Here is a 23,464-nt window from a genome sequence, read left to right as displayed (position 1 = left end):
ACTGATATGAGGTAATGATTAATAAGTGACTGTTATCGATAACATATTTATATATCTTTAGAGTTTAATTCGGGAGATGGTAACTCGTTAAACAACTTCTTCCGTGGTGCCCAATATTCCTAATGAGTTAATTGTTACAGTATTAATTTAATCGAGTAACAATTAAACATAGTTAGTTGATAAGATAAATAACAGTTATCACATTAATGAAAATCACATCAACTGTCAACTGTGGGACCTTATATAGACAGGTGTGTGCCTTTCCAAATCATATCCAATCAATTGAATTTACCACAGGTGGACTCCAATCAAGTTGTAGAAACATCTCAAGTATGACCAATGGAAACAGGATGCACCTGAGCTCAATTTCGAGCCGCATAGCAAAGGCTCTCAACACTGATGTAAATAAGATATCCGTTTTTTTTTTTTTTTTAATAGATTTTTCACTTTGTCATTATGGCATATTTTATGTAGATTGGTGGGGATTTTTTTTATTTAATACATTTTATAATAAGGCTGTAACGTAAAAAAAATGTAGAAAAGGGGAAGGGGTCTGAATACCTTCCGAATGCACTGTATGTACTATAGTTAGAGGACAGGTCTATAGAACTGAGGGTGTGTAGCTGAGAGGGATGTATGTACCATAGTTACAGGGCAGGTCTATAGAAAATAGGCTGTGTGGGTGTTGGGAGCAGGGTTACCTGGGAGACAGAAGCCTTGTGTATCTTCATCAGCTCGTTCATGTCCTCCTGGTCCTCCTCCATACGAGACTGCAGGTCATTCTTCTCCCTCTGCAGACGTGACACCTGCTCCTCAAGCTGAGAGAGAGAGAGACAGGCAAAATTGACCACCTAATCGCAAGCTGTTTTTCAACCAGAGCCAGTGACAGTAATCAATGGCCATCAGCAGGCCAGTCCTAGACCCAAGCAGTATTGAATGGCCATCAGTTGGCCAGTGCCAAACCCAAGCAGTGTGGAATGGTTATCAGCAGGCCAGTCTCAGACCCAAGCAGTATTGCATGGTTATCAGCAGGCCAGTCTCAGACCCAAGCAGTATTGCATGGTCATCAGCTGGCCAGTCCTAGGCCCAAGCAGTGTGGAATGGTTATCAGCAGGCCAGTTCTAGACCCAAGCAGTGTGGAATGGTTATCAGCAGGCCAGTCCTAGACCCAAGCAGTGTGGAATGGTTATCAGCAGGCCAGTCCTAGACCCAAAGCAGTGTGGAATGGTTATCAGCAGGCCAGTTCTAGACCCAAGCAGTGTGGAATGGTTATCAGCAGGCCAGTCCTAGACCCAAGCAGTGTGGAATGGTTATCAGCAGGCCAGTCCTAGACCCAAGCAGTGTGGAATGGTTATCAGCAGGCCAGTCCTAGACCCAAGCAGGTGGAATGGTTATCAGCAGGCCAGTCCTAGACCAAGCAGTGTGGAATGGTTATCAGCTGGCCAGTGCTAGACCCAAGCAGTGTGGAATGGTTATCAGCTGGCCAGTGCTAGACCAAGCAGTGTGGAATGGTTATCAGCTGGCCAGTGCTAGACCCAAGCAGTGTGGAATGGTTATCAGCGGCCAGTGCTAGACCAAGCAGTGTGGAATGGTTATCAGGCCAGTGCTAGACCCAAGCAGTGTGGAATGTTATCAGCAGGCCAGTCTAGACCCAAGCAGTGTGAATGGTTATCAGCAGGCCAGCCTAGACCCAAGCAGTGTGGAATGGTTATCAGCAGGCCAGTCCTAGACCCAAGCAGTGTGGAATGGTTATCAGCAGGCCAGTCCTAGACCCAAGCAGTGTGGAATGGCCATCTAAATGGATATCAACCTGTGGCCTGGATTAGTGTGATTTACTAAAAATCAGACCTGATTGGGTCATTTAGGCCTTCATACAGACCTGTGTGGCCAATGCACCATGTATTAGCTTGGCACTAGTGTCCTAAGGCAGATCATCCAATTTTTTCTGGAGGGAAAGACACCTGTAGCCTTGGCTCTAATTTTTGTGCTCTCTGTCACCTGGAAAACAAAGGACAACGCCCAAGGACTAGTCAGCCCTTATCCCTCTGAGGGGGCCAAAATGTATCTCTATTACAGTATCCAGAGGACTTACTATTGTGATAGAATGTATGGTATGTATCTGAAATGTGTTCCCTGAGGATAACTCTGACGCTATCTAGATGGATGTATGATCTTTGTGATAACTTGTATCTGTACAGGGTGAACTCTGAATTACTCCATTATGCAAATCATTTGTATTGTCTTCTCAGGAATTCTGTCTTATTTACATTGGTCTCATCCCTCACACAAGCCTTTAAATGCCGTGACACCCTGTGGAGATCGGGCCTGGGAGTGTTTAGGTTACTGTAAACTTGGTATCGTTTGATTGGTCAATGGTGGTTCCTTTTGGGTTGAAAGGTTACACCTTCAGATGTTATAAATGGAATTAAATGCCTTTGTTCTATACATTTACATTTACATTTAAGTCATTTAGCAGACGCTCTTATCCAGAGCGACTTACAAATTGGAAAGTTCATACATATTCATCCTGGTCCCCCCGTGGGGAATGAACCCACAACCCTGGCGTTGCAAGCGCCATGCTCTACCAACTGAGCCACACGGGATCTCTCTTATCCTGTATCCAGTCCATGTAGGAAGGTTGTATGATCAATTCTCATTTCTTAGGCTTCTAGGCCTCTGGCTTAGTAGGCATTTCTTTGTTCATGTTTTGTCTTCTAAGTTAACTTCTGGATCTATATGCCTAAAAGTATACTTTGTAGTGCTTGTTAATGCTTTGTAACTGTATGCCTTGTATGTGAATCCATTCACTGTACAATGTTAATTAAATATCTGTCTTTGATAGACAATTCTCAGACCAATTCTTGCTAGTCAACGTCAACTCATTGCCTAAACCTCGCTTGTATATTTTAAATGATCTTTATGGCGTCAGATAAACATTTTAATAGGCTAATTGCCTAGTCTCATTACAAGTCACATGTGATGTATATATAATACTGTATATCATACACATAAATATTACTGTCCACTACACACTCAGCCTCTCAGTATGCCTTCCCAAACTAGACACATTTAGAAGACCTTTCATAGCCATGAACACACCAATCAGCAGCTCAGACTACACAGCCGTCATGACTCTGCCCTCCCCAGAGGACCGTCATTTCCTCTAAATCACAGAGAGCACTCTCCTGGTGAGACGATTATGGAACGCATTAAAGACAAAAAAATATAAACAAAGTTAATTCATTCATTAGCACAAAACCGAGAAATGCAACATTTTCAGAAAAAAAAAAGACTTAGCATTTCAATGTTCCATGATGGCGGGGAGATGTGAACATATTCATGCCAGTGTTTTTACACAATATTAAAATAGTCTGCTGTGTGTAAAAGCGTGAGTAAAAAATGCAACAGGTTCTCCTGCTGTTTCTAACACTGTGGTTTGGTTGTGTTGTGTCGTCAAAATGTGGTAAAATGCTGTAATTACACATGGTAATTTGGTATTGTAGTGTTGCAGAGATTACATATTTGAACCTCCACTCTGTCTCTACACAATAAATACTTGGCTGAGACACACAGAGGGCTGTATGAGGGAGACTCATAGTGTATCCAACAGTGGACTAAAGAAACAAACACCAAAAGATAGATTTTGAGTGGTATTTTCCTTTAAAATGAAATGGAAATACAGCACACTGATGTGGACTTACTCCATACCCTGTGTGCAGTTCACAGTAGGCATTAGGCAGCTATAATGGCTGGGAGTCCTCTCAAAGAGAGCTTGGCAACGGAAGGATCTCACTCACCGACATCTTGACTTTGACCACTTCCTCCATCTGGATGTGCAGGTCCTCAATCTCTATCTCCATGCCCTTACGAGACTTCACCGCCACCGCACACGTGAATTCTGACTCCTCCAGCTGTGAAGGGAGATATAGAAGGAGGAAGAGAGGATTACAAGGTCAGGGTGAAAAGCTAAATCAAGATCTTCAGAAATCAGAAAACTCAACACCGTGTCCTTGATCAGGAGAGCAAGCGCAATACATTTTGACAGGATTATTTGTAGTAGTAAAGCTGTCAGAATGTCACTACAGTACGGGGTTGACATGACAACAATAAGATGGGCCATGTAGTGTAATGTAGGGTGGTGTACCTGGTTTTTGAGCTGGGCGGTCTCTCTCTTACTGAGGGCGTTGTTCTTCAGGTGGTCCAGCATGATCTGGGCGTCAGCCAGCAGCACCTTGGTGCGTTTCAGGCCCTTCCTCAGCCTCTTCTCGGTCTCCACGTCCCTGCAGCCCACCTAGAGTAGAACACCTAAACAGTAACTACTGTGCAGCTCACAGTGTTCACCATGAGCTCCCACCTCACAGCAAACTTTCAGAGCCCAATAGAAGCTCCAGAGGTAGCTCTTGTTGTGTTGAACCTAATAATCACTATTCCCAGACTACATCAAGGTTAAAGTGGTGGGCACACATATTCACACACGCTAAAAAAGACACTGCACACGCACCGCACACCAGACCTGGGTTCAAATACTATTTCGGGCATTTCAATTTCTTTCAAATAAATGTGGAAATATTTTTTTTTAAAGTTAAATAAACAGACAACTGTATTTTCAAATACAAATATTTTAATATTCCCATGCAGTTGAACCCAGGTCTCTTTGGTATTTCAAATAATCTATTTATAGAATATTATATATATATATAAATTGAAAGTGACAAGAAATTAATACACCGTGAATAACTAACTTAAATACAAAAAAGGGTCAACGCAGGTAGTCTGGGTAACCATTTGACTAGCTAAATAGCAGTCTTGTTTAGAAGTCTTATGGCTTGGGGGTAGAAGCTGTTCAAGGTCCTGTTGATTCCAGACTTGGTGCATTGGTACCGCTTGCCATGGTAGCAGAGAGCACAGTCTGGGCCTTCCTCTGACACCGCTTGGTATAGAGGTCCTGGATGGCAGGAAGCTTGGCCCTCTTCACGACTGTAGTGGTGTATTTGGACCATGATAGTTTGTTGGTGATGTGGATACCAAGCTTTCAACCTGCTCGACTACAGCCCTGTCGATGGGAATGGGGCAGGCTCGGTCTGCCTTTTGTGGCAGGGTAGGCATTTTGTTGATCCTTGATGTTCAATTGTAGAAGCAACACACCCCTTTAATTATTACTAGTAATACATCTGTTTATTTTGTATGTTTTTGGTGTAATTATGGTGAAAATATATTTTTGGTTGGTAAAACAATTCTGAGTTTTGGACCAAAAAGTTAATTTCCCACCCTGAGCGTGATCACACAGTCGTCCGGAACAGCATCTCACGTATAGTTCAGTGTTGCTTGCCTCGAAGCAAGCATAGAAGCCATTTAGCTCGTCTGGTGGACTCGTGTCACTGGGCACTCATGGCTGGGTTTCCCTTTGTAATCCGTGATAGTTTGCAAGCCCTGTCACATGCTACGAGCATCATATCCAGTGTAGTAGGTTTTGATCTTAGTCCTGTATTGACGCTTTGCTTGTTTGATGGTTCGTCGGAGGACGTAGTGCGATTTCTTATAAGCATCCAGGTTAGTTTCTCAATCCTTGAAAGCGACAGCTCTATTTTTTAGCTCAGTGCAGATGTTGCCTGTAATCCATGGCTCCTGGTTGGGATATATACATGGATATGTACATATGGTCACTGTGGGGACGAAGTCGTCGATGCACTTATTAATGAGCCGGTGACTGATGTGGTAAACTCCTCAATGCTATCGGATGAATCCCAGAACATATTCCAGTCTGTGCTAGCAAAATAGTCCTGTAGCTTAGCATCCGCTTCATCGGATGACTTCCAAATTGAGCGCATCACTGGTACTTCCTGTTTAAGTTTTTGCTTGTAAGCAGGAATCATGAGGATAGAGTTAGTCAGATTTGCCAAATGGAGGGTGAGGGAGAGCTTTGTATGCATCTCTTTGTGTAGTTAAGGTGATCTAGAGGTTTTTCCCTGTTGTTGCACAGGTGACAAGCTGGTAGAAATTAGGTAAAACGGATGTCAGTTTCCCTGTATTAAAGTCCCCAGCCACTATAAGCCCTGTATAGGTGTCCTTACTGCAAGCATCCATTTGTGGTGGTAAGTAGACAGCGAATAAAAATATAGATAAAAACTCTTGGTAAATAGTATGGTCTACAGCTTATCATGAGTTATTCTAACTCAGGCGAGCAGAACCTGGAGACTTCCTTAATATTAGAGATCGAGGGCCTCCCAGGTGGCGCAGTGGTCTAGGGCACTGCATCGCAGCGCTAGCTGTTCGCGCCCAGGCTCTGTCGCAGCCGGCCGCGCCCGGGAGGTCCGTGGGGCGACGCACAATTGGCCTAGCGTCGTCCGGGTTAGGGAGGGTTTGGCCGGTAGGGATATCCTTGTCTCATCGCGCTCCAGCGACTCCTGTGGCGGGCCGGGCGCAGTGCGCGCTAACCAAGGGGGCCAGGTGCACAGTGTTTCCTCCGACACATTGGTGCGGCTGGCTTCCGGGTTGGAGGCGCGCTGTGTTAAGAAGCAGTGCGGCTTGGTTGGGTTGTGCTTCGGAGGACGCATGGCTTTCGACCTTCGTCTCTCCCGAGCCCGTACGGGAGTTGTAGCGATGAGACAAGATAGTAATTACTAGTTCCTATGCTTCACGGAGTTGTGGCTGAACGAGGACATGGTTAATATAAATCTAGCTGTTTTTTCAATGCATCGGCAGGACAGAACAGCAGAGTCTTGTGTAAACTTCGGGGCGGGTGTGCGTCTCTTTGTTAACAACAGCTGGTACGCGATCTCTAATATATATATTTTTTTATTTTTTTATTTTACCCCCTTTTCTCCCCAATTACAGTTCTTCAGGTACCGTTGATAGGATCGTTTCGAACGGATCTCGTCCAGTTTGTTCTCCAGTGATTTCACATTTGCCAATAGAACAGAGGCGATTTATTTACTCGCCTCCGTAGTTTTGTCAGGTTGCCCCCAAGTCAGCCTCTATATCACCGTATTTTCCATCTTCCGAGTATCGGTGATTAAGACCTGGTCCCAGTGAGTAGTATGTCCAGCGCTGCCGAGTCATTGAACTAAAATTCTTCATACAAAATCGAGGTTAGTGATTGCTGTTCTGATGTCCAGAAGCTCTTTTCGGTCATAGGAAACGATGGGGGAAACATTATATCCATCCCATGTGACAACATTTGAACCCATGTGTGATGCACACACACACACAGTGGTCAGTGACAGTGTGATGGTGTACCTGGTCCTTGGCAGACAGTAGCTTGGCCTCCAGCTCTCTCCTCTCACGCAGGACTTTCTGCTTGTCATCATACTCCTCCTCCAGCTGTACCTCCATCTGCTTCAGCTGTAGGATGAACAGATGGACAAGATAAGACAGGAGGAAGGTCACTAGACTCAGTACAGGAACTACACATTCATTGGGACAGGCTGACAGATGACCATCACTGCAGTGTCACCCACATGTTGTCCTCATAGGTGTAAAGTCAGAGGGCCAGATCAATGTCATACTACATGTATGGGGTTTTAGGCTGGGTTTCTGTACAGCACTTTGAGATATCAGCTGATGTTAGAAGGGCTATATAAATTAATTTGATGTGGCACTATATGTTGGATTGTCAATGTGAAATGACTGTGTAGAAGAAGTTCCCTGCAAATGTGTCATTATAGACATATGTAGTCAAAATGTTCCAAACAACATGTCAAGTAGACAGCCATTACCAGATCTGGTTGTCATGCCATGACTGAATTCAGTGTAGCGCAATTTGACACATGATTGCCTACACATTTAATGTGTGTGTTTGTTGAAGTGCCGGTCAGAGCTGTTTGCTGTATACGTGACATGGGTTGGCATGTTGTTACTCTAAAAGTGGTGAATTTATGCATAGGTGATAAAATCACAAATAGGCCTGATGTGGAAAATAACTCAGTCATATGTACATCCCTCTTACCTTCTTACTGCAGGACTGCCTGATCTCCTCCACCTCCTCATCCTTGCCATCAATGTCTTTAGAGTGGGTCTGCCGCAGACTCACCATCCCCATCTCCAGACGTAACTTGGCCTGAAAGACACACACACAAATAGACAGTTCTAGACTGGCAACTCCTATATGGGCTCTGTATTCTTCCCCTCTTCACCTCCTTCACCTGCTCCAGCATCTGGATGGTCCCGGCCTGCTCATCCAGCTCCTCCTCCTGGTCTTTGACCTTGGCTTCCAGGTCGCGGAGCGTCTTCTTGGTCTTGGACAGCGACGCCTCATCCTTGGACTCCTGGGATGACAGGTCCTTTAGCTCTGCCTCTAGATGCTCCACCTTCAGCTGGATGGCACACAGCTCCATGTCCTTGTCCTGCAGGCAGGGGGCAGCACAGAGACATGGACACTCAGAGGACTCTTGGACTAGGCCAGACATTCAGAGGACATGGACTCCCCAGGGGGAACAATTACATTATGATCTGTCATCTGTGTACAGGTTGTACTGTACCTGCAGCTGCTGGCACAGACTGAACAGCTCCCCTGTCATCATGTCTCTCTCCCGTCCCAGCTTCTCTCTCTGTGTCCTCTCTCTCAGCACTTCATCCTGGGCCTGGCTCTGCTCCAAGTCAAACCTGCAACACACACGTTACACTACTGACAGGCCTTCATACAGACCTCTCCTTCACTCTCCACTGAGTTTCGTCTTAAAGAAAAATTATAAATATTACAGATCATGTATCCAATAGATTGTTGGACGCTCTGAATGAAGTAGAAGATTTGATGACGCAAGCAACAACACTTTCAGTCCAAGATAAAATATTTAAGCAGGCCCATTTGTTGAGTTAAATCATTTAGAACTCAATTCACTGCAATAAGAGGAAGCATTTCACCTCCTCTCATCCCACTGAGGACTATTACTAACAGTACAGCCTCCATTCTAGACTCATTATAAGCACTCAGCTTTAAAATGTTAACAGTTAGCTGTTAATTTACAAAAGCATTCTAATCATGACCATAATGTTCTATTCAAATGTCTGGGGCAGCCACACTTAGGAGTGTTCAACTGCATTGTGAAGTGTTCTGAACTGTCAGGTCCCTTAATTCGCTCTTTTCTTCTCTAAGAGAAGCGGTCCTGGCTTTGCACAGCTGAAAATGACTACTCCCACAGAGCATCTTCAATTAGCCTCAAGGGAGAGATCACATTCTGCCACAGCACAAACCTCTCAAGTGCTAAAAGTCTGACTCACTTTCTCAGCTAATGCAATTACACAGATTACAGCCCGTCTCTATTCTCTGTTCAAATGAAAAAATATTTATTAGTCTCCTAAATAGATCAGCTAATGTATGTGAGGACGTTTCAGGAGACAAAAGAAGCAGGTTCCTCACTTTTCACTAAAAACATTTCTATAGTCATTATTCTAAAACCAGAGCTGTTGAATGACGGCTTTGCTCTTGTGTATTAGTGTGGGTGCGTGTACATACTTCCTCTGTTTCTTCTCCAGGTCGTGGTTGCGGCTCTGCTGGCCCTCCAGGTGCAGCTTGGTGTCCTGCAGCTCAGCCGTCAGTCTGCTACACTTCTTCTTCAGCTGCTGCACAGAGCGCTGCACCTCATCGCTGTCCGCCTGCAGGTCAGTCAGCTACACACACACAATAAATATGAATGTTATGATGCATATGAACATAACTCCGGTGAATACGTGCACCAGAGTAATACATGATAAGGCCAGAATGAGTGTAACACCCAGGCCATACCTTCCTCTCCAGAGGTCTTTTACTCTGCTGCTCAGTCTCTAGCATGTCTTCAAACTCCTGCTGAAGTCTCTTCTTGGTGAACTCAGTCTCCCGGATGGCTCGTTCGTACTTCAGACGCCACTCTCCCCCTGTGGGACAGACCAGTGACAGTACATAGGGTCAGGGAGTGACCGAGACAGACCATGTGACATTTGGAGTGACCGATCCTCTGATGCTGGACTTGCTGACTGAACGAGGCTTAATGCAGCTGAGGATCATTAGGATATAGAAAGAGCTGCTGTGTCTCACATACACATGTTGCCAATGACAGACAAACTTTTCTTCTACCAAACTTTTCATCATGACTTGACAATACAAGTGGAAAAAGCTTCAAGGGAACAAGAATATCCCTCATCTCTAGGGTAAGATGACATTCAAAGTTCAACAACTACCAGTAGATACATCTCAAAACTGACCGGACACCATTAAAATAGACTATAGAATCTGTAAGGGTTTAGTGGAGACGCAGAACCTAATATGGCATATAGCGCTCTACCTGGGCCCACAGCAGTGGCTGTCAGAGACTATCTACACTAGAGCAGTGGAGACTAGAAGAGAGTCCAGGTTAATTTATCAGATGTTTGAGAGGCTCTCCATCCCCCTTCACACAGGAACACTGTAACAGACATTTGCATATTTAAAGAATAATGACAGCTTCCAGGAGCCACCGGCTGATCCACAAGATTATTTTCTCATTTATCTGAAACCTTCAAACTTTGGCTTTATTCTTGAGGATGTGGGGGCTGGGTACTCGAGCGCCTTGATTTAGGGGCAGAGAGACTCAAGGACAATACACTCACAGCATGACGCCTCGCTAACTGCAGAAGGAGATCAGAGGCAACGAGAGAGAGAGAGAGGACTAAGGCATTTTAATCCCACACTTGTAAATCCATAGAAGACGGGCCAATTCATGGACAACATGTCATTATGCAACTTTTGACCCAATTATCCTACTGTATGTAGTCTTGGATATTGTACTAGTGATGAGTCACACAAAACCCTTCATATTACCAGCTTGGAACTATTAAATACCATGAGCCACTTTCTAAACTGTGTCMGTCTGCCTCTGAAAAAACACCAATGATCATAATGCAATTTACAACCTAACCTTTACTATGTAGTACGTATCCTCTTTTACAAGTAGTCAAATGCATTACCTTTCCCCAACCATAATTACAACCGAATATTTGCCATGCATACAGTGGGTTTTGTGTGGGTAGTCTATAGGCATCAAAACTCACCTGAATCGTCATCATCGCCCACGTCCTCATTGAGCTCTGCTGTTCTGATGAGACGAGCCTCCGTCACCTCCATCTCCATACACTCCATCTGCTTCTTCATTAAGTCAAACATAGCCTAAAGGTAGACAGAATATTCAATATTCCCGCTACGAAATATTATGTCCATGCTCCATCTTACATGTCCTATTACTTAGGCTCACTGACAACCAAAATGGACTAGTCAACAGTAGTGTAAGTACAGCTACTCAAGAGTGAGAGTGTGCATGTGTCTGTCTGTACCTGCAGGTCCTTCATGTCTTTCTCCAGTTTCAGTCTCTCAGACGTCTCGGTCTCCAGCAGCTGAGAAGCCGACTCTCCAGCGTTCCTCTCGTCTGCAAGCTCTGCTGACAACTCTGAGATCTGGAGGAACACACAGCAGTCAATGTGTATGCCCCATGGCCCGGCCTATCTTCAGTCACAGCAGTACTCGACAAACTCCCCATCAAAAGGCTTCCTATGAAGCCTGAGAGTGATATCCTCAGACTAATTTTCTTTAGTCAAACAATGAACAACAGTGGACTGTTTGAGCTAATAACCTGACACAGCTTCTGGTGAATAAAGGCAGTATGACTGAGCTACTGTCTACCACTTCTGCAGCAAACACTCTTTTCCAGAATGCAGTGCATAGAAGAAAGGCCCCAGGAGACTCACCCTGCTCTCCAGTTGATCACTGTTCAATCTCACTTCGTTTCTCTCTTTCTCCGTCTTCTCCAGCTTTCCCTTCAGATGCTGGATCTCCTCCTGGAAGAGAACATACAGTAAAAGGAAAATGATAAGAATGGGAAAGAGACAGTAGAAACAGCTGAGGTAGCCATGTTGGAATCCTATGCAACACTAAGGAGATATTCACCACTCCCAGCTGACATACGGAGTCGACTCATGGTTGTGGGTAAGCAAACACCCATTTCAAACATGCAAACCCTTACTTTAGTCATGAGAAGCAGATTTGCAGTGGGTGTGAGGTTGGGTGGCTAAACAGTCTAACATGTCCAGTACAGACAGAGACAGGGATACTCACGTCTTTTCCTCTGATCTGTTCCTCTGTGAGCTGCACCTCAATGAGGGGCCGTACAGTGGTAAACAGCTTCCACCAGGGCCAGCCCTTCACTCCTTTATTCTTCTTGATGTTCTTCTGGATGCAGCGGATGGCCAGGTCATGGATCTGCCCAGCACACAGAGAGAAAGAGTGGATGTGACTGTACTGGACTGTACTGTATGGGCTGAGAGTGGAAGCATAGTGCAGTGCAGAGCTATCTCTACTAGGCCTACAGAGTACAGAAATAGTTGTCTGTTGAGTGGATCTCTGGTCCTAACTATAGAGAAATAATATCTCATCAGATTAGRCTAAACTCTACTATGATTTACTCTAGTTCTCGCTAAACCCCACATGTACTTTTACCAGTCAAAAGTTGACACACCTACTCATTCAAGGGTTTTTCTTTATTTGTACTATTTTCTACATTGTATAATAATAGTGAAGACATCAAAACTATGAAATAACACATGGAATCATGTAGTAGCCCAAAAAGAAAGTGTTAAACTCAAATATATTTCATAGGAGATTCTTCAAAGTAGCCACCCTTTGGCTTGATGACAGCTTTGACACTCTTGGCATTCTCTCAACCAGCTTCATGAGGAATGCTTTTCCAACAGTCTTGGAGTTCCCACATATGCTGAGCACTTGTTGGCTGCTTTTCCTTCACTTTGCAGTCCAACTCATCCCAAACCATCTCAATTGGGTGGAGGCCAGCTCATCTGCCGCAGCACTCCATCACTCTCCTTCTTGGTCAAATAGACCTTACACAGCCTGGAGGTGTGTTTTGTCATTGTCCTGTTGAAAAACAAATGATAGTCCCACTAGCCCAAACCAGATGGGATGCCGTATCGCTGCAGAATGTTGTGGTAGCCATGTTGAATTCAAGTGTGCCTTGAATTCTAAATCAAATCAGACAGTGTCACCAGCAAAGCGAGAACCACACATGCGGAGATCATCCGTTCACCTGCTCTGCGTCTCACAAAGACACGGTGGCAACCAAAAATCTCTCATTTGGACTAATCAGACCAAAGAACAGATTTCCACCGGTCTAATGTCCATTGCTCGTGTTTCTTGGCCTAAGCAAGTCTCTTCTTATTATTGGTGTTCTTTAGTAGTGGCTCCTTTGCAGCATTCGACCATGAAGGCCTAATTGACGCAGTCTCCTCTGAACAGTTGATGTTGATGTGTCTGTTACTTGAACTCTGTGAAGCATTTATTTGGGCTGCAATCTGAGGTGCAACTCTAATGAACTTATCCTCTGCAGCACAGGTAACTCTGGGTCTTCCTTTCCTGTGGCGGTCCTCATGAGAGACAGTTTCATCATAGTGCTTGGTGGTTTTTGCGACTGCACATGAAGACACTTTCAAAGTTCTTGAAATTTTCCGGATTGACTGACCTTTATGTCTTAAATAAATTATGGAGTGTTTCTTTTTGCACATTTGAGCTGTTCTTGCCATAATATGGACTTGGTCTTTAACCAAATAGGGCTATCTTCTGTATACCACCCATACCTTCTCACAACACAACTGATTGGCTCAAACACATTAAGAAGGAAAGAAATTCCACAAATTAACAAGGCACACCTGTTAATTGAAATGCATTCCAGGTGACTACCTCAAAGCTGGTTGAGAGAATGCCAAGAGTGTGCAAAGCTGTCATCAAGGCAAAGGGTGGCTACTTTGAAGAATCTCAAAAAATATATATTTTGTTTTGTTTTACAATTTTTTGGTTACTACATTACTCCAAATGTGTTATTTCATAGTTTTGATGACTTCACTATTATTGTACAATGTAGAAAATAGTCAAAATAAATTAAAACCCTGGAATGAGTAGGTGTGTCCAAACTTTTGACTGGTACTGTATATTGAATAATGTGCCATTTCTGATCTTGAGAAAACCTAGACCTATTTGCCTCCATGTTAATACATACAGATTTGATGGAATCTCATATTGTTTTGCAGCATCGACTAACCAACCAGGCCTCGTCAGTCAGCCTCCTTTGTAGGGTTGCTACAACAGAGCATGTCCCAAGGCTGGAAGCTCTTTTGATTAATTAAATCAATACATCTTGGCAGCCGATAACAAGTCTTTACACAATTTCCATTTGGCTTGTGCCGGAGCATCTCTAGTAGTGGCAGATTATGGCAAAACCCAATTAGAGAAACACAATATTCTCAGCATTCCCCACCGAAGGCAGCTTTCTATGGCCAATTAGGATTTGTCATACCATGAAAGCCGAAACACAATGCTACATTCAGCAAATCTGAGACAGACACATTCAACAGGACTCATTTGTGATGTTTTGACCATAATGAATAAGGCAAACAGAAGATTAGGCCACTTGCAAGACAAGAATAAACAAAAGGCTATTCATATTGACAGGGTCTGTGTCTCCTGTACGTCAGTCTGGAGAGAGGATTTGAAATCCTGGACCAAGATTCAGACAATCTAGGGCTAGATGTTATTTGCAGGTTAATAACTTTGGTTTGTTGTTTCTCCTTGCCCGAGGTGTGGGTGTGCCTGTGCGTGAGTGTGTGTGTGTGGTGCATGCATGCGTGCGCTGTGCGTGTGAAGACTGAGCGCTACTTGACTGTGTAGGAGAAGCACCAGCCCACGCCACCTGCTTCCACTCAGCACCGTGCTCCCGGACTTAAAACAAGAGCTTAATTAAGAAGCCCATCGGCTGCTCTGTTCAATTCCCCCCGGCTCCCAAAGGTATACGTCAGGAAAGAAAACACACAGCGGAGCACGGGGCTGTGTGTGTTTCAAAAGAAAACATCCTGTTTTCCATATGCCCCCTCCACTACGAAGGAGAGGGGAGAAAGAGAGGCATACACGTTCAAAGAGAAATTGTTGCTTCTCAAACGGATGATATGTACTGTATTTGTAATGAAGTCACGCTGGGACGACTTCAAAAAGCTCTGAAAGCCATGATTATCTATCAACAGTTACAGGACACTATGGCATCAACCACCATGTTTCTAAGTATATTTGCCAGCCTGACATTTCTGTTTGAACTACAACCATATGGATTCAGACGTGTGTGACCTAAGAAGTTGTGCTCATCTCCGTTGCCGCTGCTATAGAACACATTCCTAACATCCTCAGTGTATTTCATCTAACCATGGCACATATGTTAWGAACGGATACATCATACAGTGAAAGTGGAATCATGGAAGCCTAATCAAATTTCATGAACGGGGAAGACGGAGTGAGAGCACTAGTGGGTTTTACTATACAATCATTATTATAAGACAGGCCTCTGGATAGAGACACACTTAGTTAATCTTCCTGCTGGAGAGGGAGGGAGAAGGGAGGGAGGGGTGAGAGAACTCGACACAGTAATATACCACTTCACCGCATTCCTCCAATTACACTGGTCTAGGGCTGGTGCATTTGGAATAACTACTTTTTTACCTACTGCATATATTTGCCATTCAGGTGATTTTCAGGGCAGACAGAGAAATGTACATGGCCTGGTCTATCATCATTATCACACTGACTAGAGGTTTCCAATGAAAACCTTATTGTGTTATAGGTAATCTAGATCTATGACTTTATTATGTAACAGACATTATCTAAAAAAAAGTAATAGAACGTTCAAATCGAGTCAAAAACCTGATATTTCCAGTGAACAGCAGGGTTGGCTCAATTTGAATTGAAGGCAGTCAAGTCAGGAAGTGATTTGAATTTAAAATTCTGAAAATGTAAACTTTTTATAAAAATAGCTTCTACTTTTCAGTTTGAGAAGTTATTGACAATAAATGCCCTTTTATTTTTGATTATTACATTTACATTTACATTTAAGTCATTTAGCAGACGCTCTTATCCAGAGCGACTTACAAATTGGTGCATTCACCTTATGATATCCAGTGGAACAACCACTTTACAATAGTGCATCTAACTCTTTTAAGGGGGGGGTTAGAAGGATTACTTTATCCTATCCTAGGTATTCCTATTATTTATCCTATTATCCGATTATTGAGTGATCATTTTAGTTAACAGCCTTCAATTCACATTGAGCCCAAACCTGGTGAACAATGAACAACTAAACCAAGAATTACTCAAACAAATAACTCTTTAGACTTCCATTTGTCCACTGGAATAGAAATAACTGTTGATACACTGAAATGAAACAACCCCTCTTAACCAGATGAAATCAGAGAACCTTAGTCCTCATCCATAATTGAGTACTATATCTCACCACACAAAAACCTGAACTTTAGTTCAGAGACAAAGATTTTACAAGAAAAAATCTATTTAATCTTATCTTTCTATTGAGAAAACAGAGAAGGCATTCAGAAAAAAAGTAGTCTAGCAGTCTTAATGGATTTAGTAATGCTACAGTTAGCCTTCACACAGTTCCGCAGAGCGGATTTCCTGCCCTTTCCAACCGAATAAATATCGCTCCTCCCCCTCAGTATGCCTCCGCCTCTGAACGATGCCCTTTGAACTTCATAAGAGAAAAGCATCGGGTTTCTCCCGGGTTCCTATTTCCACCACATTCCCATTACTCAAACGCTGCTTATGTGGTAGACTTTTTATTTATCACAACTCTTAAATAGATGCAGTGATAACAAAAATGGCTAAAGCAATAAACAAATTCCCCTAAACCTACTTCGGAAGATATTGCAGCGTATGTCCGTTTCTCAGAAAGCTTAAAGCCATATTAGATAGAGAATTTAATAGTCACATGTTCAGGGTTGCAAATTTAATTACAGGGTACAGTGAAATTTTTTAGCTCCGACCAACAATGCAGGACAAAGTGAAATATAACAAAAKTAGGCAACCATATCTCCCAACAGACCACAATCACATTCAACTTTTTTTCTCTGTCTCAAAATTATTTATTTATGTAAATCATGGAAAATAAATCCTGGATTTCAAACTATAAAATTGATTTTGATCATATTGGCCAGTCACAGTCATAGCCTTGACATACAAAGTACATCTCTGTCTCCTTCCCTGTGTATACCGTTAAATCCTGACTTTCTTCTCTGACAGGTACACTCCAAGAAGCAGCAGCTAACTGGATGACCGTGAAGCCGTGGTGTAGTCATGCCTACCTCCCTCTTCTTGAAGGCCTGTCTGGCCAGGTATCCACTGCAGGCTGCTTGGAATAGGGTGATGTTGCGTCTGGTCTGCTCATCCCTCTGCTCCTCCAGTTTTGCCAAGGTCCCCGCTCTGAAGAACAACTGGGGACGAAAGTACACACTTTTTAGTTAATCATCAAACAGAAGGGATACAGTCATGTTTGTTCAATTTCGCAGCGGATTCCAATCAACAATTTTGGCACATAATTGACCAAGAAAGTATCTGCCTTTTTAGCACCTACTGTACAAATAGATGACATTAACTGGAAAGCTGATAATCCATCCCTTGTAGTCTAAAGAAAAGGAGAGAAGGCAATCTATTGGATGATGAAGTCGTTATCTCCAACAGTGTTAGCATTGTGTCCCTATTGGCTAGGTCAGAGGTGAAACAGATTTAAAGGTTCATCACATGCTCCTGTCATTCACACACACAGAAAGACATAATCATGCCAGTGCTGTGTGAAGCAGTGTGAAGGCTGGTTGCAGTCATTAAGCTCCTTCAGGCGAAGGATAGATATTGATGGGAGTGGCGTCTCTATCCAAGGCCTCCATAGCCAGGCTCCAGTATTAATGACCCAACCTCCCTGGCATACATGAAAGAACCAGGAGTTGGAACTGACCGCAAAAAAATAATTAAGTAAGGTGACCAGATTTTGGAAATGAAAATTAGGGGACATTTGTTTTTAGCTGTGGGCATGGAACTATATTTAACAATCAATTTCCGCTTTAGATATAGTATCTAGCCCGATATAGAGAAGAGGGGTACATACTGTACAATGTCATGAAATTGGCTTTAAAATGAAACTGATGTTTCTCTTTTGCCCTCTTAGAAACGTTCTCCACAGAGGGTGCTGTAAAGAATGAAGTGTCAGCCTGTAACCGCCGTCTGGGTTATATTATGATCAGAATGGATACATCAAGTATGACTCCATCTCGTTAGCCATGTGACTTCCTGTTGTGACAGTGTTTACCACAGTGAGAGTTGCGTGGGCCAGTGTCATGAGAAGATTTGGTGCTGCTGTTATTTGGCATTCTGCTGGGACCACTGCTGTTGCTAGGACGCCGTTGGAATGCTTTGTGAAGCACCATCTTGGTGTTAATCTACTCCGGYGTTTGAAGTTTATCTGGGCTCCGAAGGCAACTGCAGCGGTCTACAAAAGAATTACCATCTCTCCAATGTTGTAATATGGTCCATTAAAATTACCAGCATCTGGGAGCATAGGAGCCATTGTTTCTCCCACTGTTGTTTCTCCTGACTTTCTTGTTGGCTTTGGGCCACTTTCCCGAGCTGATGCGATTAAACAAGTCCATCAACTGCCAGAAACTACTCCATAATGAAATGAATACAAAGGAGACATGATTGTGCGTCTCCCAGTGAGGCTGGAAGGCAGGCATGGCTCTCACATCCATCCTCCACAGTAAAGAGACTTCCAGGGCAGCCAACACTTGCCAGACAGTTCACCCAGTGACAAACACATTCCTCAAGGAGAAACACCTGGAAGGAGGAATCTATAGCTCCAAATGAAGGGAATCTACTGTATGCAACACCAGTTTGAGTTTAACCCCTAGCACACAATATAATAATATGAAGAGGTAGTTTTACAAGTGACTCATTCAAGGTGTGAGGTTTTACTGTGGTAGTAGTGGTACTCACCCTGCTCAGTCCCATGTGATAGCTGTTCTTCTCCAGGTCCAGGGACTCCAGCAGCTCCTCCACAGCCTGGAAACACACACAGATCAGTCGCTGCCCTTCTACCCCCGGATTATCCCTCTACAGCAGTCCCGCGGAGTTGACGACTAACACAGAGGAGCCAAACAACCACTTCTCTTATCAGACAGATTGACAGAATCCTGAACTATATTCCTTTCACATTCTCCCCTCACACCTCTTCCCCCAATCCCCACCCTCTCCTCTCTAGAGAGTAGAGGGTGTGCAGGGAGAGCAGCAAATGAAAACTGACCAGACAGGTCGTCCTTCAGAATCCACCTACTCCAGGCTCATTCCTCCAGGCCCCGTGGGGGTCTTGGCCCCATAGCAGTCTTCTAGATTACACTGTAAGAGGGGCTGCAGCCCAGAGCACTGGGGGTCTTTTGTCTGATGGCATTTCCACAGAAACCCAGAGAAGCTGACGCAAGGGAAATCTGCTTTTCTTCGCTCACGCTCTCCCATATGTTTTATTCCCCACCGTTTCACTTCAGCCGGGCTCCTCTTGCAGGGGGCCGATACACAATTGACTCTCATTGATAGATATCCTCAGAGAAAAACACTCATTAGCAATTCTCCCTTCACAGGTTGGATAACACTGAAACACTTTAAAAAGGCCCAGTACAGTCAATGGACCAGTACAGTGATGTTCCTGTGTTTAATATACATTTACACACTATGAGTGTAATAATACTGAAAATGAAAAAGCCCTTTTAGTGTAAGAGCTGTTTGAACAAACCACCTGAAATTTCAACCTGTTTTACTAGGATAAGAAGGGTTCCAAACCTCTCTGCCAATAACAGCTAGCTTTCCCCTCTCCACTCAGACCAATCCCAGACTGTCCTAGCAAAATTCTTTGAGAAATTGCTCTTTGCTAAGAAGACATTTTTGTAAATGTTTAACCATTTTAATTGTTATCCAGAAATGATTTGATATTGAGATAAAAAATAGCTACATTGGACCTTTAACCATTAGACCCTCTCGCCAGTCACATCTCACATAAACAAATGCATTTTCCGACAAGATAGAACTGCCAAAGGGTGCGAAGTTGCAATCTACTGCAGAGATAGTATGACAGAACTATGCAGGCTATCCAGGTCTGTGACCAAACAATTCGAGCTTCTACTTTTAAAGATCCACCTTTKCAGAAACAAGTCTCTCACAATTGCCACTTGTTATAGACCCCTTTCAGCCCCCAGCTGTGCCCTGGACACCATATGTGAATTGATTACCCCTCATCTATTTTCAGAGTTCGTATTGTTAGGTGACCTAAACTGGGACATGCTTAACACCCCGGCCATCCTACAATCTAAGCTAGATGCCCTCAATCTCACCCAAACGATCAAGGAACCTACCAGGTACAACCCTAAATCCGTAACCATGGGCACCCTCTTAGATATCATCCTGACCAACTTGCCCTCTAAATACGCCTCTGCTGTCTTCAACCAGGATCTCAGCGACCATTGCCTCATTGCGTGCTTGCGTAATGGGTCCGCGGTCAAACGACCACCCCTCATCACTGTCAAACGCTCCCTAAAACACTTCAGCGGGCAGGCCTTTCTAATCAATCTGGCCCGGGTATCCTGGAAGGATATTGACCTCATCCCATCAGTAGAGGATGCCTGGTTGCTATTTAAAAGTGCTTTCCTCACCATCTTAAATAAGCATGCCCCATTCCAAAAATGGAGAACGAAGAACAGATATAGCCCTTGGTTCACTCCAGACTTGACTGCGCTTGACCAGCACAAAAACATCCTGTGGCGTTCTGCATMAGCATCGAATAGCCCCCGCGATAAGCAACTTTTCAGGGAAGTCAGGAACCAATATACTCAGTCAGTTAGGAAAGCAAAGGCTAGCTTTTTCAAACAGAAATTTGCATCCTGTAGCACTAATTACAAAAGGTTTGGGGACACTGTAAAGTCCATGGAGAAAAAGAGCACCTTCTCCCAGCTGCCCACTGCACTGAGGCTAGGAAACAGTCACCACCGATGAACCCACGAGAATTGAGAATTTCAATAAGCATTTTTCTATGGCTGGCCATGCTTTCCACTTGGCTACCCCTACCAACATCTCAGCACCCCCTACAGCAACTTGCCCCTGCTTCTCCTTCACCCAAATCCAGACAGCTGATGTTCTGAAAGAGCTGCAAAATCTGGATCCCTACAAATCAGCTGGCCTAGAAAATCTGGACCCTCTCTTTCTAAATTCATCAGCTGAAATTGTTGAAACCCCTATTACTAGCATGTCCAACCTCTCTTTCGTATCGTCTGAGATCCCCAAAGATTGGAAAGCTGRCGCGTTCATCTCCCTCTTCAAAGGGGGAGACACTCTAGACCCAAAGTGTTACAGACCTATATCCATCCTGCCCTGCCTTTCTAAAATCTTCAAAAGCCAAGTTTACAAACAGATCACCGACCATTTCGAATCCCACCGTACCTTCTCCARTATGCTATCTGGTTCCGAGCTGCTCATGGGTGCACCTCAACCATGCACAAGGTCCGAAACGATATCATAACCSCCATCAATAAAAGACAGTACTGTGCAGCCGTCTTCATCAACCTGGCCAAGGCTTTCGACTGTCAATCATTCTTATCGGCAGACTCCGTAGCCTTGGCTTCTCAAATGACTGCCTCGTCTGGTTCACCAACTACTTCTCCGACAGAGTTCAGTGTGTCAAATCGGAGGGCCTGTTGTCCAGACCTCTGGCAGTCTCTATGGGGGTGCCAGTGTTCAATTTTCGGGCCGACTCTTTTCTCTGTATATATCAATAATGTCGCTCTTGCTGCTGGGGATTCCCTGATCCACCTCTACGCAGACGACACCATTCTGTATACATCTGGCCCTTCTTTGGACACTGTGCTAACAAACCTCTAAACGAGCTTCAATGCCACACTCCTTCCGTGGCCTCCAACTGCTTTTAAAATGCTAGTAAAACTAAGAGCATGCTCTTCGACCAATTGCTGCCCGCAACCTCCCGCCCAACTAGCATCACTACTCTGGACGGTTCTGACTTAGAATAATGTGGACAACTACAAATAACTAGGTATCTGGTTAGACAGACTCACATTAAGCATCTCCAATCCAAAATTAAATCTAGAATCAGCATCCTATTTCGCAACAAAGCCTCCTTCACTCATGCCGCCAAACATACCCTCGGAAAACTGACGATTCTACCGATCCTTGACTTCGGCGACGTCATTTACAAAATAGCCTCCAACACTACTCAGTAAACTGGATGTAGTCTATCACAGTGCCATCCGTTWTGTCATCAAAGCCCCATATACTACCCACCACTGCGACCTGTATGCTCTTGTTGGCTGGCCCTCACCACATATTTGTCGCCAAACCCACTAGATCCAGGTCATCTATAAGTCTTTGCTAGGTAAAGCCCTTATCTCAGCTCACTGATCACCATAGCAACACCTACTCGTWGTACACGCTCCAGCAGGTATATTTCACTGGTCATCCCCAAAGCCAACACTTCCTTTGCACGCCTTTCCTTCCAGTTCTCTGTTGCCAATGACTGGAACGAATTGCAAAAATCACTGAAGCTGGAGTCTTATATCTCCCTCTCTCTTTAAGCATCAGCTGTCAGAGCAGCTTACCAATCACTGTACACAGCACATCTGTAAATAGTACACCCAAAGTACCTCATCCCCATATTGTTACTTATCCTCTTGCTCGTTTGCACGCCAGTATCTCTACTTGCACATCATCATCTGCACATCTATCACTCCAGTGTTAATGTTAAATTGTAATTATTTCGCCTCTATTTATTGCCTTACCTCCCTACTCTTCTACATTTGCACACACTGTACATACATTTTTCTATTGTGTTATTGACTGTGTGTTTGTTTATGTGTAACTCTGTGTTGTTGTTTTTGTCGCACTGCTTTGCTTTATCTTGGCCAGGTCGCAGTTGTAAATGAGAACTTGTTCTCAACTGGCCTACCTGGTTAAATAAAGGTGAAATAAAATAGAAAGTGGGGAGCTCCCTTCCTAAGCATATCATTAGGGCAAAACCACCCGCCAGACAGCCTCCAGGGTAGAAAATGTCTTTCACCAAGTTGATAAGTGCAATACCAAGTTTTGGGTATTTTGTTCAGCCCTAAACTCCAGTGCAATTTGCTTCCTGTCTCTGCTCGTCATTGATTAAACTTGGTAGGGAGTGGGATGCAGCTGGGGATAAGTTGATTAGGTCATCACAATGGCCCTGATTAATAGAGGTTTATTCCTCTGTCAGTGGGCTACTGACAGCCAAGGAGGAGATGGTCTATTCAGCTCAAATCAAATGTTACTTGTCACGTGCACCAAACACAACAGGGATAGACCTTACAGTGAAATGCTTACTTACAAGCCCTTAACCAACAGTGCAGTTTTTAGAAAAAMACCTAAAAAAATTATAAAAGTAACAAATAATTAAAGAGCAGGAGTAAAATAACAATAGCGAGGCTATATACAGGGGGTAAAGGTACAGAGTCAATGTGCGGGGGCACCGGTTAGTCGAGGTAATATATACATATGGGTAGAGTTATTAAAGTGAGTTATGCCTAGATAATAACAGCTCATTAATATAACAATGCAGACCTC

At 43.9% G+C, this 23,464-nt stretch overlaps 1 protein-coding gene across 1 annotated transcript in view; it reads right to left on the bottom strand.

The window, feature by feature from the left end:
* LOC111981787 (unconventional myosin-XVIIIa-like) overlaps positions 1–23,464 on the bottom strand; it is a 101,622-nt gene that overhangs the window by 20,612 nt on the left and 57,546 nt on the right. Inside the window, exons 20-34 of the mRNA XM_024013222.3 lie at positions 18,824–18,889; positions 17,143–17,271; positions 12,059–12,202; positions 11,692–11,781; positions 11,281–11,400; positions 11,002–11,116; positions 9,722–9,849; positions 9,452–9,606; positions 8,478–8,601; positions 8,142–8,342; positions 7,946–8,056; positions 7,237–7,341; positions 4,145–4,291; positions 3,798–3,911; positions 702–818 (exon numbers count right to left, since the gene is read on the bottom strand). Coding sequence (XP_023868990.1) covers positions 702–818; positions 3,798–3,911; positions 4,145–4,291; positions 7,237–7,341; positions 7,946–8,056; positions 8,142–8,342; positions 8,478–8,601; positions 9,452–9,606; positions 9,722–9,849; positions 11,002–11,116; positions 11,281–11,400; positions 11,692–11,781; positions 12,059–12,202; positions 17,143–17,271; positions 18,824–18,889 — 1,866 coding nt within the window. The remainder of the gene's footprint in view (positions 1–701; positions 819–3,797; positions 3,912–4,144; positions 4,292–7,236; positions 7,342–7,945; positions 8,057–8,141; positions 8,343–8,477; positions 8,602–9,451; positions 9,607–9,721; positions 9,850–11,001; positions 11,117–11,280; positions 11,401–11,691; positions 11,782–12,058; positions 12,203–17,142; positions 17,272–18,823; positions 18,890–23,464) is intronic.

The sequence above is a fragment of the Salvelinus sp. IW2-2015 genome, linkage group LG20 (assembly GCF_002910315.2).
Source record: "Salvelinus sp. IW2-2015 linkage group LG20, ASM291031v2, whole genome shotgun sequence".
NCBI lineage: Eukaryota > Metazoa > Chordata > Actinopteri > Salmoniformes > Salmonidae > Salvelinus > Salvelinus sp. IW2-2015.
Note: the sequence above shows the minus strand (reverse complement) of the source record. Positions and strands in the feature narration are given on the sequence as shown.